General features: G+C 29.8%; 2 protein-coding genes and 1 long non-coding RNA gene across 3 annotated transcripts; 1 reads left to right on the plus strand and 2 right to left on the minus strand.

The window, feature by feature from the left end:
* Positions 1 to 5,325: 5,325 nt before the first annotated feature.
* LOC125214791 (profilin-like) lies at positions 5,326 to 7,312 on the minus strand. The gene is made up of 3 exons (XM_048115948.1): positions 7,193 to 7,312; positions 5,832 to 5,969; positions 5,326 to 5,460 (listed from the first exon to the last, which is right to left on the minus strand). Exons 1-3 carry the CDS (start codon positions 7,310 to 7,312, stop codon positions 5,326 to 5,328), a joined length of 393 nt encoding a protein of 130 aa, XP_047971905.1.
* A 4,691-nt stretch (positions 7,313 to 12,003) lies between these two features.
* LOC125214795 (profilin-like) lies at positions 12,004 to 13,408 on the minus strand. Its single transcript, XM_048115953.1, has 3 exons — positions 13,289 to 13,408; positions 12,539 to 12,676; positions 12,004 to 12,144 (listed from the first exon to the last, which is right to left on the minus strand). The coding sequence occupies exons 1-3, from the start codon at positions 13,406 to 13,408 to the stop codon at positions 12,004 to 12,006; spliced, it is 399 nt and encodes a 132-aa protein (XP_047971910.1).
* Positions 13,409 to 13,651: 243 nt separating this feature from the next.
* Positions 13,652 to 16,336, plus strand: LOC125212558. The gene is made up of 4 exons (XR_007174747.1): positions 13,652 to 13,740; positions 13,970 to 14,151; positions 14,234 to 14,335; positions 15,862 to 16,336. It is a non-coding gene; the product is annotated as an uncharacterized LOC125212558 (long non-coding RNA).
* Positions 16,337 to 17,844: the final 1,508 nt, after the last annotated feature.

A 17,844-nucleotide genomic window follows, 5' to 3' on the forward strand; every position in this document is an offset into this window, starting at 1 on the left:
ACATATCTTAAAAATATCGAGTGTACTTGAAAATTATGAAAGTAATATAAAATATGTCTTTTGTAAGACAATTGCGAAAAATAAAATATACGGATTATATGAATTTATATTTCAATTTTTCCTACATTATTTAAGTGATCATAACTTATTTCAAAAGTATGAATTTAATGACAATTATATAAATTATTTCGTAAATCAAATAATCAAAAGTAAGTATTTTGTAGATCATATTATATCTACCAAATTATAAAGTAAAAAAAAAATCTATATAGAACTATTCCTAGATTATCTCATAGATTAAATTACGTAGATTAGTTCGTAGATCAAATTATATAAATTTTTTAGAGGGAACATATTTTATGGTATTCGGACTTTGTCAACCTATCATTTTAGGTTCGTAAATTTTAAAAGTATAATTTGAAGTCCGTCAACTACGAGTTAATATCAATCAAAGTACTCCCTCCGTCCCATAGTAGATGTCACACTTGGGGATTGACACGTGATTTTAGGAGGTGTTGTTTTATATGTTAAGTGGAAAGAGATAATAATATATTTATAGGGATGTATTCACATCCTTTTTGCATCTTTTGTTCTTTTTCCTTCTCAATCACCACCATCAATTTTCAAGATCTAAGGGCCGAAAATAGGGCATGATTTAATCCTTTTTATTCATTAAAAAAATAGAAAAGGGCGTTTAGGGGATACACATTTACGTCGGTTATGGAAAGTCCATGATTCTCTCCATCACAAAATATTCCAGCGGTTTTATTCAAAAGATTACAGAATTATTTCTTCTCTTTCATGATTATTCTCCCATCATTCTCCATTGAAGAAATTTCTGCTTCTAAAATATTTTGCGAAATTTGCATTGTTTTTAATTCTCGTTGAAATTATATTTTTTTCGAGAGTACCGGTAATTTCTTCTGTACCCGTAATTACTTCTATAATGGAAGATGTTGAGATCGGATATGGAGATGTTGAAATTGGGGGAATTGAACACCGTTTTTTTCTCCATTGAAGACCTTCTCCAGAAATTGATGTTGTCATTTTTCAATTGAAGACGTCGTTTTTTTTTTTATTGATAAATTTTGGTGGAAAGTTATTGTATTAGTCGTGCTTCTCAAGAATTGATGTCGTCCTTCTCAAGATTTTTGGTATAAATTTTGGTAGAAATTGATGTCGTCCTTCTCAAGAATTTGTTAATCCATTATCTGATTCTCATCATTCGTACATTTTGGTACATTATTCGCACAATAACAATGCATTATTTGTTTTTTTTTTTGCATTATTTGCTACAATAACATTGTTTTACGCAATATAGTATCTATACCCGATTATGAGATCAGTTACATTATTCCTAACATATAGTACATTATTAATATGATTTTGTCCATTATTATTAGTACAATTGTACATCATATTAAACGAAACACATAATTTAGTGAACGTGATAAGTACTGTTAAGAGCACTATTGATTCCATTACATACGATAAAGTGCGAGTAATACTGTAATGAGAATTATTCATTAAATTATACACATTATTATTTACATTTTATACATTACTAGTTAACTTATAGCAATTATGTTGGTTATTCGTCGGTCAAGTTATATTGATTAATTTAAATACTAGATAAAATTTTATACATTATTTTGTTCGTATACTACATTATTAATGTCAGACTTTACATTATACAATAATTTTTATCCATTATAGGGTTTAAGATAATTCTATAATCAGCTAATACGAAAAATGAAGCTGGATTTGCACAAGTTCATAAAACTTGAAATTGTTCACAACTAGCTAACCAACAAGTCTGATATTTTCACTTTCAACATTAAGTTATCAAAACAAAAAAAAACCAGTTCCAATCCCAAAAAAAGACCCACCGTTCAAAGTTGAAATTCTTCGGCCTCTCTCTCCAAAGCCTAGTCGCACGTGTCTGGTTGACACCCCCTCTGGTATTATGTGTGCAGGTGAGCAGAGTCCTTGCAAACTTCACTCGCTTGGAATAACATCGTCAACCGCTTCGTCAAAATCAAGCTGACGCTGCTAAGATGTTGTCCAGAATAGGAAACAGAGATGTATCAGTAGTGTATTGTGTAATGCAGGAACCAAAGGTCACTAACAACATAATGCACAAAACTTCATACAGTAATGTTTACATTCCATCAAATAATGGAGAACATTATATAACATCCACTACACCAACAAACAGTTATGCATACCAATCCATAAAATGTACACAACAAATGATGCACAAACGATGTTAATATAATGCAATAAATCAGACCAATAATGTAACATAGAGTCAGTCATGTATCTCTCTCATTATATAATGCAATAAATCAGACCAATAATGCATTAATGTGTAATGCATAATATCAACCTAATAATGCCTAATATGAAATTAATATTGGTGTTACTGTAGACAGTAAACCAATCATAATGCACAGATTAGCATAAATAATGCATCAATTCTAATGAGACAATCGCTTCAGATTACAACCCTTAATCTAAATCGACCAAAAACCAAGAAATAACTAAAGGAAATAGACACTAAGGGGGCAATAGGACCCTAATGCTCCCCTTTATTTATATTAATGTAAGAGGGAACTTTTTCTAAAAAAAGAAAATATAATATCTTTTGTGGAACAAACTAAAAAAGAAAGTGTGACATCTATTATGAAAAGAAGAGAGTACTTTTTTACTCTTCCCATGTTTTTGGAACGGGAAATACCAACAACTTTGCTAAAAAATTGGTATTAGTTGCAACCTTTAAAAGTGTAAAAAATCTGGTATTTATTGCAACCTTAGAACAAAATCATGATCTTTAGGTTTTATGCGAATTTTCCAACGTGAGAATTTGTACCTTTGAAGTGTAAACGATCTTTCACATCCCTGTGGATCGACACTGAAAAATTGAGTTAACCTTGCATATAATTATTTTTTCAAGATTAGCCGATTATTCAATTCTTATTAATGAAATTTGATTTGAGTAATAGTTTTGCAAATCTTATTCTTATTTTAAAATTTTACAAATAAAAAATGAAAAATAATTTGCTATCGAAAAAAGATGCTTCAATAAAATAAACTAAAATTTACTTGTATCATTTACTTTGGTTAAGTTTCTTCCTCGTACATACAATATCATTGTTTGTCACACACCAATAAAACAAAACAAAAAGCGTTTATTTTGAAATTAGTAGTTTTGTGCAATGAGATAAAAGGCGACAGTCTTAACGTTATTGCACAGTTCCAGCGTCATCGGCTCGTCGTATATCCCGACCTGCAACGTCTGATTCGTCTTCTTCACTACGATTCCATCGGTGCCCTAACAAATAGAATAATACTTTGGAGAATACTAAACTTAAAAGAAAATCATATTACAAAAATAAAAATTGACCGGAATGCTGAATGGACAATATGGATAAATCATAATGATGGAAAATTATACTTTATCTGTTTCTTTATAGTTGAGTCATTTTTTTTTTATTTCAAGAAGTTCCCTTATAACTGAGTCATCTATATAAGGTATGATTAACTCATTTCTTTTTTTCCTTCCTCATCCTCTCTACTTTTTTTTTTTCTACTAACTTTGTTGAACATAATTTTTTAACATACGTGCAAATGAAGTTCTCAACTGTAAATGAGAGTATTACATGTATTTTACATTTATGAGAAATGCGATTATATTTAATGAAAAATTGCGATAGTATAAAAAAATAATAGTATTACCTTTTCTCCGTTTATTACATCTTCTTGCTCTACTTGTGTAACTTTATACTTAGTGCCACCAATGTGTAGGCCTTTTCGAACAAGTTTTTCTGGTTTCTCAAACGCTTTCATGATTTCAACTATTTCTTTAACTTTAAACCTGCGGCGGAGGGAGGTGGGGTTGAGTGGGGTCGGCCGAAATTTATCGTTATTTATAAAATCTTTAAGAACAACAACACCTAATAAATTTTTGTAAAAACCTAATCTTGAATCAATAAAAATGAAAGATAAAAGAGAAAAAACTAGCATAACAAATTATCAACTTAACTGACCAAGAAACTTAACATGATCGCGTTATCAAAATAATATTCAAATTACTTGTAACACACCATTCAAACAAAGAAAAATAATGTAGTGCGTAAAAATGAGCGTTATTAGAAATTAAAAGCCTTCATTAAAATGGATAAAAAAAATATTACCCTCATTCCTCTTATTATATCTCTTTGTTCTCCTTGTATAACCATATAGCCTTTTTTAGCAAGTTTTGCTAGTTTCTTAAACTTTTCCATGATTTCATCTATTTCTTTAACTTTAAACTGAATTAATTCCATAAATCAAACAAACATAATTCCACACCTTCCAAAGTAATTCAAATCAAGACATAATATGAACACATTAACATAATAAAATGATACTCCTATATGGAAATAATCTATTTAAATCACACGATAACCTGTAAATAACGTGCCAAATTATCGAAAAAAAATCATGAACAATAGTGAAATTATCGTATGTCCTTGAACTTTATTAACTTTCTCAATATTCCCATAACAAAATATTGTAATATCCTATAAATAATGGAATACTGTATTGTTGATTTTTTGAGGTAAATGATATTTCAAACTAATGGTACGGTTGAGTTGTTTGTTAAATATATATATCAAGAAAAATAATAAATTAACAGACAGTAAGTATAATTTCACACAAAATAAATACTAGGTGGAAAAACTGACGAATGTTAAAATTCGGAAAATTGCGGGATGAATTTGAATTTGACCAAAATTCAAAAACAAGGCCATTTCTCATGATTTTCATTTTTGATCGGCAGAAAACTACAAAGATGAAATAGAGTTAGATCAGAGACAAGATGAAGAACCCAAGAGCAAGTTGAACTCCATTGGATTCAAGATGACTGCATCCACGTTTTCCTCATCGAAAACAATCTAAATCAAAGCTGAAAATTTAGATTTTTACTTTGATTTTTCTTAATGAGCTTGAGAATTTTCTTCGGATTTATTTTAATAGTACAAAATAATCTCTAAAATTATTTTTTATTCCAATTCTTATTAATGAAATTTGATTTGACTAATAGGATAGCAAATCATATTATTATATTAATTTTTTTTTAAAAAGAACTGAATAATAATTTGTAATCGAAAAAAGACACTTCAATAAAATAAACTAAAATGTATAGTATCGATCACTGTGGTTAAGTTTCTTCCTCGAACATACAATAATATACTCCATAAAATTTTCATTGTTTGTCACACATCAATAAAACAAAGAGAAATAATATAGGTTTGTCAAAAATGAGCGTTTATTAAGAAATTAGAGATCTTGTGCAATGAGACAAGCACCGACCGTCTTAACTATCCCATTGCATGCCGTCCCCGTCATCGGCTCGTTGTATATCCCGACCAGCAGTGCCGTAATCGTCTTCTTCACCACGATTCCACCGGTGCCCTTAAAAAGAAAATCATATTCCTATTACAAGAATAAAAATTGACCGGAATGCTGAATGGACAATATGGCTATAAATCATAACGATTGAAAATTATGCTCAATCTGTTCCTTTATAATTGAGTCATTTTTCTATTTTGAGAAGTTTCATTATAGTTGAGCCATTTTTATATAAGGTATGATTAACTCACTTTTTCTTTCCTCTCTCATCCTCTCTACTTTTTTTTTTTTCAATTACTTTATCCACTAATTAACTATTTTGAATATCTCTTTCTTAACTTCCATGCAAAAAAAGTGTCTCAGCTATGAAGGAACGAGAGATGCAATTGTATTTGATGGAAAATTGCAATAATATAAAAAAATAATAGTATTACCTTTTTCCCGTTTATTACATGTTCTTCTTCCACTTGTGTAACTTCATACCTAGTGCCACCAATGCGTAGATCTTTTCGAACAAGTTTTCTTGGTGACTCAAATGCTTCCACGATTTCAACTATTTCTTTAACTTTAAACTGAATTTAATTCCATAAATCAAACAAAAGACCGTTGCATGATTCAACTTTAAAATAAATTTAATTCAATAAATCAAACAGACAATCATTGCATAATTTCACACCTTCCAAAGTAATTCGAATCAAAAAAATATGTCATTTAAATACCTGAAAAATCAGGAAATTTAGTAAAATCATAGTCTATCCTAGGGTTTTCAAATTTCAGTTGTAAAGATAATGAATTTTAATAACTTTCTCAGTATTCCCATAACTAAAAATATGGTATCCTATATGTAAATGTTATTAATTCGGGGATTGGAGTGCATGTGTTTCAAAATTGACGGCGTAGTTGAGTTATTTATTAATTGTACTGAGAACAAATGATAAAATTAACTGACAATTTCATCCTTTTAGAGTGTCCGCAGCTGAAAGTTGTGCGTCCGTGCCAGAGGCACGACACTCTCTTAAATAAGAGCACGAACGTGCCGCTGAGCAGGCTTACGTGGCGGACTGCGATTGGCCAAAGGTATAGCCGTTGGCAAATTTGATTTTTTCTTTTTCTTTTTAAATTCAAAATTAATTAAAAAAATCATTTTTAAATAAAAAAAATATTTCCCACTTCCCAATAAATTATATTCGTTTTCTTTATGTATTTTTTTTAGATTTTAATTATGTATTTTTATTTTTTAGGATTTTAATTAGGTAATTTTAATACTTTAGGATTTAATTATATATTTTTTATATTTTAATATATTTTTTATATTGTAGAAATGTTTTTAGTAATTAAAGTATTTAAATTGAATAATAAAATGGTTGGACCCTTGAGCTTGACCTTGCGGAAGAGCATGGATGTGGGTGTTGTGCTCTTACATAAGGACAATGAGTAAAAGTGGGCCCGGGCCCATCTCCATGCTTTTATTTAAGAGCACGGATGGGGATGCTCTTAGAATCTTTGAATGTAACGTTAGATACAATTCGAGACAAATTAAATTCATAGGAAAATTCTTTAAAAAATGTATCTTCCAACTATTTTTAAATTGTGAATCAGAATGATCAAAATGTATAATTTTTTTTGCCAATTTACCTTATAAAATAAAATAATACTGATACTATATATATAGACCTCTTTCCGATAAAACCTTAAATGTCAATCAATCAAACAAATCCACTTCTTATGATTTTTCATTTTCTATCAACAGACAACTAAGAAGATGAAGTAGAATTAGAGAGATAAGATGTCGAACCTTGGGGAAATTGGCGCTTTTAGCCCGAATGACACCCTCGTGGTTGAAGATAGCTGCTGATGTCATTTTACTCCCACCCGATTCAATCATTAAATCGCCTAAATATATCTGCCACGTCATTTTCTGCTTCGTAAACAACTTAAATCAATGCAAAAAATTTAGATTTTTACTTTGATATTAATTCTCAATAAGCTTGTGATTTTTCTTTGAGTTTATTCAAATATTTATAGGCGAGTATAAGAACCTCATGTTGAATTTAAGGTAATTCATGCTCGCTATAATCATATTCCGATAACATTATAATCTCTAAAATATTATTTTCCATGACAAACAAACAGATCTTAGAAATATCCGAATGTACTTGAAAATTAAAGAGAGTAATCTATAGGAGTATGTGTTATGTAACACAATTGCGAAAAATAAAATATACGGAGTAATTTGAATTTATATTTCAATTTCAAAAATTATTTAAGTGATCATAACTTATTTCAAAAGTATGAATTTAATGACAATTATATAAAGTATAAATCAAATAATTAAAAGTAAATATTTTGTAGATCATATTATATCGACCAAATTTTAAAGTAAAAAACTATATATATAGAACTTTTATTTCATAGATTGAATTATGTAGATTAGTTCGTAGATCATATTATATAAATTCTTTCCTAGATCATATTATCGTAGATTTTTTAGAGGGAACATTTTTTATGGTATGCAAACTTTGTCAAACTATATTTTAGGTCTGTGAATTTGAAAATATCATTTGAGGTCTGTCAACTACAAGTTAATATCAATCGGTACTTTTTTACTATTCCCAAGTTTTTCGGATGAAAATACCCTCAATGCCTTAAGGGTAATTCCGTCAATTATAAATTGTAAATAAAAATTAAATAAAATTTTTAATATAGTTTTTTAATAATAAAACAATATATTAATATTCAAGTATCACTAGTGTATATTGACTGTGACATTAATTTTTACGAGTATTGAAATCTCAAAAATATTTTAAATTCTTTAATTATAAAAAGTTGAAGAATGAACTTTTCTTGCCTATCACAAAATTAAATGATATTGAAGGTCATATTAAATTTAGAAATTTAGTAAAAAGTATATAGTAGTAAATATATTTATAAAAGATATGAGCATGTGCTAAGTTTAGGACAATTTTCTTTCGTAAAAACTTAGAAATAGTAAAAAATTACTTTAATTAGTATCAGTAATTCGTAGTTAACTGACATCAAATGATATTTTTAAAGTTCGCGGACCTAAAATAATAGTTTGACAAATTTCACGGACCATAAAAATGCCGTATATTTTTTATGAAGATAGGATTTTCCAATTGAATTATTGCTGAATTCCAATAAAAATTGACCGTAGTGTTGATTTTTCTTTCAAATCTATAATTTTTTCAATTTAAAAATTTCTTATTTCACCCTTGTTTTTTTATCTCTTAAATTACCAATTTTGTATCAAAACTTGTGTCATTTCAAATATTTCTATTATTAAGGGTCAGATCTTATTGAAAAATTGAGTTAACCTTGCATAACATTATTTTTTCAAGATTAGCCGATTATTCAATTCTTATTAATGAAATTTGATTTGACTAATATATAGGGTAGCAAATTAAATCGTATTCTTATTTTAAAAATTTAAAAACAAAAAATGAGTGATAATTTGCTTATTGAAAAAAGACACTTCAATAAAATAAACTAAACTGTAGTAGTATCGATTGTGTTGAAATTGGAAAATTTTTTTGTAATTAGATAGGTATTTTCTTACTTTTATCAGCCTATATAAATGGCTTTTATTGTATTTTTGCAAACACCACTTAGTCAAAATGTAGTCCATTAATAAAACTAGTATCTCCCCCGTGCTATGCACGACATATTATATTTTCTTCCTTTCCTATTTATGTCATATTTTATTTTTAGAAAAAGTTTTCTATCACATTAAAATAAAAATTATATTTTCCTTTTTCATTTCACACACAAAACAAAACTCCGTAAAATTCCATGCCGTCCCATAAATATGACATCTTTTATGGAACATGGGAGTATAGTATCAAATTATTATGCATAATAAATATTAATTAAAATCTTTTACACATCTATTACAAAAAATGTACACACACATCAACAACATATAATTAAGAAAATATATAATACTTCATTTATAAGTTTTGGAAGATATATGTACAAAGAGATGTACTATTTTAACTTGTAAAATAAAAATACATAGTGACGCATATTTTTATAAAAATTTACTTATTAATATTAAATTTAATTTGTAAACTTTATTTTAGTTTCATCTAAACCCAGTGGTGGACGCAGAAATTTGTTAGGGTAGAGGCTATATATTCAAATTTTGTATGGAATAATAATTTTCTTATACTTTTCTATTTTGATAGGGGCTTTTACACATTAATTCACACAAATTATTAAAAAACATTATAAGATTTTACAACTAAAAATTAAAAAAAAAAATTGGGAAGGGCTTAAGCCCTCCCCCATCATTATGTGTGTCCGCCAGTGTCTAAACCCTAAACCCTTAACTTGTAAAATAAAAATACAAAGTGACGCACACTTTTATAAAAATTTACTTATTAATATTACATTTAATTTGTAAACTTTATTTTAGTTTCATCAGTAGTATTTTCCACAAATTAATAATGTTTTAAACATCAATATGAAATAATTATTCCACAAATTATATGTAAAAAAAGCTATTATCAATACATTAAAGTAATTATACTAATATTATAGTCCAAAACAATAATACTAATAAACTATGGCTTGAATTTATATGGAAAAAGTACAATTAAGTGATCAATAATCAAAAAAGCCCATCCTTTTTGAATAAAATTGTTTCTCTTTGAATGAAATTTGTTGGGTTTGTGTCCATAGGAATGGTCGTATTGAATTATTGGCAAATTTGAAACTGTAGATTGCCATTGCAGGGAGTGATTCTACATGGTGTGTAAAGAATATGTTAAAAAATTTGACAAATTAAGGTTGAGAATATGTTGACATGTGCACATTGTATAAGACTGATCGAACTACCTTGCCGAGGTATGATAATTTTGTTAATAGGAGTATGGCTCTATTTTTTCTCACAAAAAATTGAAAATAGAAATAATTATCCCTCCCGAATTTGATCACGAAGCTTAATTGGTAAGGTGCCGAGACATGTTCCTTGAATCCTATTGGTCTGCATAGAAAAAGAATATAGTAAAAATTAATGGTTTTAGATAAATAAAAAAAAACTTAATAAGTAACGAAACACATAACTTACGATCATAGAAAATACGTGCACACCGGTCTCTGTTGACTGATTTAGTTATTGCTATGCTTTAGATCATGTAGGAATGTGAATTCCATGACTCCAATTTTTTTCTGGTAAGATTACAATGTTAGGAACATATTAGTCACACCAAAAGAACGCTTACTATATACTCAAATAAATACACTATCATTGGCAAAGAGTAATAGCTTATCGGAAAATATACTTTTTTTGCCGAGATTTCGTGATGTGATGGGAGGAGGCAGTGAGGATGTGAATTATAAGGTAACACATGATACCTATTTAAAGCAAAAAGTAAAAAGAAGCTATTATAAATGGATTAAATTATAGCATGATTGGGTTTAGGCTTCAAGGCTCCACATTAAAAATATTAAAGATTTATATGTTAGAAAGTTGTAACTGACATTTTGTGAGAAGTTGTAATGTACGTTTAAAACTATAGCATAGAAATTTGCTTATACAATTTTCGCGGGTGGGTAGTAACTGACACTTTGCTTACCATCATTATAATAACTTAAAGTTTTGGCAGTAATTTTAATTTATTAGGGTGTAGAAAGCAGTTACAAAATTATGACTACCATATTTGAATATATTAATTCTACGTTTACATTTAGGCCTGTCAAATCGGGTATAAAATTTCGGGTATCCGATCCCGAATTTCCCAAAATCTAATATCGATACCCGATCCGAAAATAATTTCGGATACCCAAATACCTGACTCAGGTATCCAGTCCCGATAAATCAGGTACCCAATCCCGATTTTGTATTTTTTTAAATTTTTTTAAGAAAATTAAAAATTCATAAGTTATAATATCCATTATTCATCCATAATAAACATCACAATTCAAACATTAATCCTAAATGTGACTTAAAAGTGAAGGATTTTGAGAGTATATTTAATTATTTAATTTTTTTAAATAAAAGAATAAATATTTAATTTATTAAATTAATAAAAAAAATTTAAAAAAATGGGGTAATTTGGGTATACCCGATCGGATATCGGGTAACCCGATAATCCAAAAATCTTATACCCGAACCCGATCCCGAAATCCGAAAAATCGGATATCGGATATTCAATTACCCGATATTTCAGGTTTGGATACCCGATATTCGATATCCATTTTGACACCCCTATCTACATTTATATTGTTGAATAAAATCATAGGCATTAAACCTATCATAATAACTACTCAAAATTCCAAAACTTATACATATTTAAATTTATGCCCCAAAACTAATAAATATTCAGTATTAAGACTAAAACTCGCCTTTTATATATGTATAGATTTCCCCTTTTATCTCCACCTCTTTAATTGAGCATTTCTTCAACCTTTTCAGTGGAGGTTTCTCCATCCAAGTTAATTTTCCATTTTCAACAGATTACTTTGGTTAAGTTTCTTCCTCGTACATAAAGTAATATACTCCATAAATTTATCATTGTTTATCACACACCAATAAGACAAAGAGAAAATAATATAATTTGTCGAAAATGAGCATTTATTTAGAAATTAGGAGTAGTATTGTTGTGCAATGACATAAGGGGCGGTCCTCTTAACTATCTCATTGCACAACGTCCCCGTCATCGGCTCGTTGTATATCCCGACCAGCAGTGTCATACTCGTCTTCTTCACCACGATTCCACCGGTGCCCTAACAAAAAGAAAAATACTTTGGAGAACACAAAACTTAAAAGAAAATCATACTCCTATTACAAAAAGAAAAATTGACCGGAATGCTGTATGGACAATATGGCTAAATCATAACGAAGGAAAATTATACTCCCTCCATTCCTTTATAATTGAGTCATTTTTCTATTTGGGAAGTTTTTTTATAGTTGAGTCATTTCTATATAAGGTATGATTAACTCACTTTTTCTTTCTTCTCTCATTCTCTCTACTTTTTTTTTTGTTACTCTATCTACTAACTTTATTGAATATCCCTTTCTTAACTTTCATGCAAAAAAGAAGTATCTCAACTATGAAAGAATGAGGGATGCGATTGTATTTGATGGAAAATTGCGATAATATAAAAAAAATAGTATTACCTTTTTACCGTTTATTACATGTTCTTGTTCCACTTGTGTAATTTCATACTTAGTGCCACCAATGCGTAGGCCTTTTCGAACAAGTTTTCTTGGTGAGTCAAACGCTTCCACGATTTTAACTATTTCTTTAACTTTAAACTGAATTTAATTCCATAAATCAAACAAAAGACGTTCAACTTTAAAATAAATTTAATTCAATAAATCAAACTGACAATCATTGCATAATTTCACACCTTCCAAAACAATTCAAATCAAGAAAATATGCCATTGAAATAATGAATTTTAATAACTTTCTCACTGTTCCCATAACAAAAAATTATGGTATCCTATATGTAATAAGTACGTACTTTACTATGTTATTAATTCGGGGATTGGAGTGCATGTGTTTAAAAATTGATGGCGCAACTGTATTGGAAAAATAATAAAATTAACTGACAATTTCATCCTCTTGTAATGTTTGAATGTAACATTAGATACAATTTGAGACAAATTAAATTCATAGGAAAATTCTTTAAAAAATGTATCTTCCGACTATTTTTAAATTGTGAATTAGAATTTGATAAAAATTTATAATTTTTTTTGCCAATTTACCTTATAAAATAAAATAATACTAGTACTATATAGACCTCTTTCCAATTATAAAACCTTAAATTCCAATCAATCAAACAAATCCATTTCTTACGATTTTTCATTTTCTATCAACAGACAACTAAGAAGATGAAGTAGAATTAGAGAGATAAGATGACGAACCTCGGGGAAATTGGCGCTTTTAGCCCAAACGACACCGTCGTGGTTTAAGATAGCTGCTGAAGTCATTTTTCTCCCATCCGATTCAATCATTAAGAATTCGTCTACATATCTCTGCCACATTTTCTGCTTTGAAAACAACCTAAATCAACACAAAAAATTTGGGTTTTTACTTAGATATTAATTCTCAATAAGCTTGCGATTTTCCTTTGAATTTATTTAAATATTTATTTGCGAGTATATATACGTAAGATAATTGCGAAAAATAAAAAAAATTATGATTTTATAATTCAATTTCAAAAATTATTTTACTGATCATATTTTATTTCAAAAGTATGAATTTATTGACAATTTTATAAATTATTTCAAAAAATGCGCTATTTACCGACGGAATTACCGACATACACAAATCCGTCTGTGATTACCGCCGGAATACCGAGGGAACAGTTCCGTCGGTAATTTTCTCACTTTTTTTAGTGGCATTTTATTGTACACGGAATTGTTTTTCTCTATTTGTTAATGTAAAGCTATCACCGACCGAATTGATCTGTCGGTAATCTTAAGAATTAATTTAAATATTCCAATACACAATAAGAGAATTAAATAATCTTAAGAATTAAATTAAATTTCCAAAACACAACCGTTTGCTGAAGTCATTCATTCTTCTGCGCCGAGCTACACCAGTGCCGTCGCCGAGCTGCAGCCTACGCCGTCGCCGAGCTACAGCCTGCGCCGTCGACGAGCTACAGCCATCGCCGTCGCTGACCTACAGCCACCGCCGTCTCCTCCCCTCAAATCGGCGGCATTCTGTTTTCTCGACTCCACCCTTGTCCACAGCTCTAACCTCCAATTTTTGAAGAATTAAGGTGAGAATCCCCTTTTCACCTATCCATTACACCATTTTTTGAAGAATTAAGGTGACAGCGAATTCAAATATTGCAAGTGTAGGTTGGATTTGGGGGAATTGGTTGAGTTTTTCTTAAATTGGATTTGCTAGGGTTCATTTGAGCGCTCTCTTCCACCACTCTTTTACTTCACATTTTCACAGAGGTATTACTCTTCATTCTTCTCCTTTTACATGTTATGTTATAATAAGGGTTTTTTCTACTTAATATTATCAATATATGTAGGAAGTTTTTGTAATGTGTTAGCAGAATTAATTGTGAGTGGGTATATATGCCATCACTGGTCTTCTAATTGTGAGGTGATATGTAATGTGTTAGCAGAAAATTTGCTCTATTAGAAATTTGCTTTACGTTTAGCTGATCTGTTTTGAGGAAACTCGAGTCTCTTTGAGGGAACTCGAGTCTGTTTCGATACCATTGTTGCTGTTTAGATACCATTGCTGCTAGGATCAAGTGCTTCTTCTACCTTCATTTGTTTAGACTTATATGATTTATATCTCCATTTGCTTATTTTAGTCCGATGGTATATTGGAACAGAATGTAAAATTGTTTTGCATAGTCTGAGATTTCCTAATATATGGCAATGGACATAGATGCTTTCTTCTACTTGCACTTTTATGAATCCAAGAGCTATGCACGAATCACGATTCAATGGCCATTAAGGTTGCCTAGGATGGGATATCTGCAGTGAGACTGTTACATGTGATAGAGTTTTGGAATGTACTACTTAGACTAAAGTTTCTTTGTCCATGGCTGGTCTTGATGTTGGCCATTGTGTTATAGTTATAGGACCAAATATTTTGCCATCACATGAGTCAGTATTACCTTCTTATTGGATTTAGGCAGGAATATGTTAAGTGTATCAGCTGTGATCACTGCCTTGTACCAGTAATTCTAGTTGTGATTTTATTTTCTTTTCTATACAGAAATGTTAATTAAAACACATCAGATCTTCATGCTGTAAAATGCTGAGAAATTGATCTATAAAGTGTTCCTTGTCCTGTGTTGCATCATTGGATTAGTTAGTCATTCATCTTGTAACATCATTTTTTAAACAAGGAAATGTGAATCTTTGGGACTATCCCGTTATTTTTTCTTGATCCAATGCTTGCTTATGGTTAATGACAACTTATGTGAATCCAAGTTAATTTATCAATATAATGTTTCTATTTTTCAGTTTTGTTGTTACCTCTTCTATTTTTGCTTCTGAAATTGTTCATTCTGTTTGTTCTCTTCTTTCTCAATCATCTTTAATCTGCATCTATGTACTTGAAACCAACAAATATCCATGATTTTACAAACACCAAAATGACCATTACCATTTAAATATCCATTTAGCTTTACGATCTCCTCAGCTGTACTTGCCATGCTGGAGCATTCCACCTGAAACTGCACATACGCAAATATATTATATTAAAACTAACAGTTTTATTCTAATGCCTTTCACAGGGTTCTTTTCATTTTCCTTTCTTTTGGAACGAAGATGGACTACAATACAAATTTTATTAAATATTTTGCATGAACAGTTTCAGATTTAGTTAAATCTTTGCAAAACAATTTTATCAGTTTATGATATTCAAGTACTCTTGAAGCAATTCCAATATAGTTTCAGTTTATGTCATACGCATTGATATGTACTGATTCTTTTTTCCCTCTTGTTGATTCATGCAGATGTTAATGCTTTGGTCTAACTAATTTTTCACAGGTGATCTCTTTCATGGTGATGAGGTATTCTAAAAGGTTCTCACAAGCTTGTGGACAAAATCCTTTACAGCTATGGCACCTAAATCTTTTATTTTTATCAGTTTTATCTGTTAAGAGTACTGAAATGAAAAACCACAGGTCTTTAGGTCATATAAAGAGAGGAGAAAATGCAAGAACTACATACATACAATAATAAAACCCGGTGGTAATTTGCAGACATAATTATGACAACGATGAGTTATGTAGCTTTCATTAGTCATTTCGTTAATGTGAGGATAACAGCTAATTCATTCTGCTTTCTTTTCTGATCGATTTTTTTATAACAGCACCATGTTTGTGAATTTCATTCATCCTAGATGGAATTAAGTCAGTATACGTGCAACAAATCAATGTTATTTCACAAACTAAGTATAAATAGGGCATGTGTACTGATTAATCACCATTTTTTTGCAGTTGTCTCTTATTCAACGAGCGGAGCTAGGAGATTTATAGCTTGGAGTTGAAGAGAAGAATTTAGCTCCAAGGGTAAGCCGCTTTCCGTTTATTTGTTATCAATTATTCAAGTAATATGTTTTTTGAGGTGTAGTTCAATGTTTTAAGTTATGTGTATAATTTTTTATTATCTAGGCGAAGGTGCAAGCGATTGCAGCAACAAAGGGCGAAAATCCAAATTTGAGTGACATCTTCATCAATGATGTTTGTGGAGGAAAGCTCGACAAGAAGAAGAGGATGTTCGGGATAGGAAACTTGGCATCTAACCTTGTGTTCTACACCTCGACAGAGTCCGCAAGAGCACAAACCTTGCGAGATGAATTGCGTGATGAATTAAGGGCTGAATTAAGGGCTGAATTAAGAGGAGAAATAAGGGAGGAAATTAGGGAGGAAATAAGGGGGGAATTTCGACAAGATTTAGATGCGCAAAGTGTCAAAATTTCAGCAATGGAGGAGAAGATGAACCGGATCTTGATGTCTCAACAATCCAATTTCTCACGACTCATTGATGATGATGCTTCACAGACCTGATACATATTGATGGAGGAGAAGATGAATCGGATCATGATAGTCCCAACAATTCCAAATTTGATATAAACTTCCTATTTTGTGTTTTTTTATTCGTACTTTGGTTATGTTTAACTAATATACCTTTTATCTATCATATCTTCATTATTGGATTATTTTGGCTATTATAGGTGATTTGACTGTATAAATGAAAATAGGTGTCTCACACTCTCACTGTAAATTATAGAATCAATTTGTAAAAAATACTTATTAATTACCGACGGAAATGATTTAATTACCGACGGAAATAGTGGAATCTAGTTACCGACGGAATTGGTATAATTACCGACGGAAATTAGTGTGAACAAGAAATCGGCATTTACCGACGGTTTCGCATTACCGGCGACAGAAATCGGTCGGAGAATCCGTCGAAAATATTACCGACGGATTTTATCTTTCGGTAACTATTACCGACGAGCAATTTACGTACGGGAAATTTTGGTCGGAATTTCCGTCGGTAAGCACATTACCGACGGAATTTGGGGAATTACCGACGGAATATTCCGTCGGAATTTATTGACAATTTTATAAATTATTTCGTAAATCAAATACATAAAAAGTAAGTATTTTGTAGATCATATTATATCAACCAAATTATAAAGTAAAAAACTAGATTACTAGATTATTTCATAGATTAAATTATGTAGATTAGTTCGTAGATCAAATTATATAGATTCTTTCCTAGATCAAATTATGGAAGTGATCTAAAATATGTGTTCTATAAGACAATTGCGAAAAATAAAAAAAAAATATGATTTTATAATTCAATTCCAAAAATTATTTAACTGATCATATTTTATTTCATAGATCGAATATAAATTATTTCGTAAATCAAATATCAAAAAGTAAGTATGTTGTAGATCATATTATATCGACCAAATTATAAAGTAA

This window comes from Salvia hispanica, chromosome 3, assembly GCF_023119035.1.
Source record: "Salvia hispanica cultivar TCC Black 2014 chromosome 3, UniMelb_Shisp_WGS_1.0, whole genome shotgun sequence".
NCBI classification, from domain to species: domain Eukaryota; kingdom Viridiplantae; phylum Streptophyta; class Magnoliopsida; order Lamiales; family Lamiaceae; genus Salvia; species Salvia hispanica.

Bases quoted from the DNA above. Each gene is read 5' to 3' on its own strand.
- LOC125214791 (XM_048115948.1), bottom strand. From the start codon at position 7,312: ATGACGTGGCAGATATATTTAGGCGATTTAATGATTGAATCGGGTGGG. The intron at 5,970-7,192 runs GTTCGACATCTT...AATTAAATTCAG, and splicing joins AAAGCGCCAATTTCCCCAAG to TTTAAAGTTAAAGAAATAGT. The intron at 5,461-5,831 runs GTAATACTATTA...TTTCTTTTTAAG, and splicing joins ATGTAATAAACGGGAAAAAG to GGCACCGGTGGAATCGTGGT.
- LOC125214795 (XM_048115953.1), bottom strand. From the start codon at position 13,408: ATGTGGCAGAGATATGTAGACGAATTCTTAATGATTGAATCGGATGGG. The intron at 12,677-13,288 runs GTTCGTCATCTT...AATTAAATTCAG, and splicing joins AAAGCGCCAATTTCCCCGAG to TTTAAAGTTAAAGAAATAGT. The intron at 12,145-12,538 runs GTAATACTATTT...TCTTTTTGTTAG, and splicing joins ATGTAATAAACGGTAAAAAG to GGCACCGGTGGAATCGTGGT.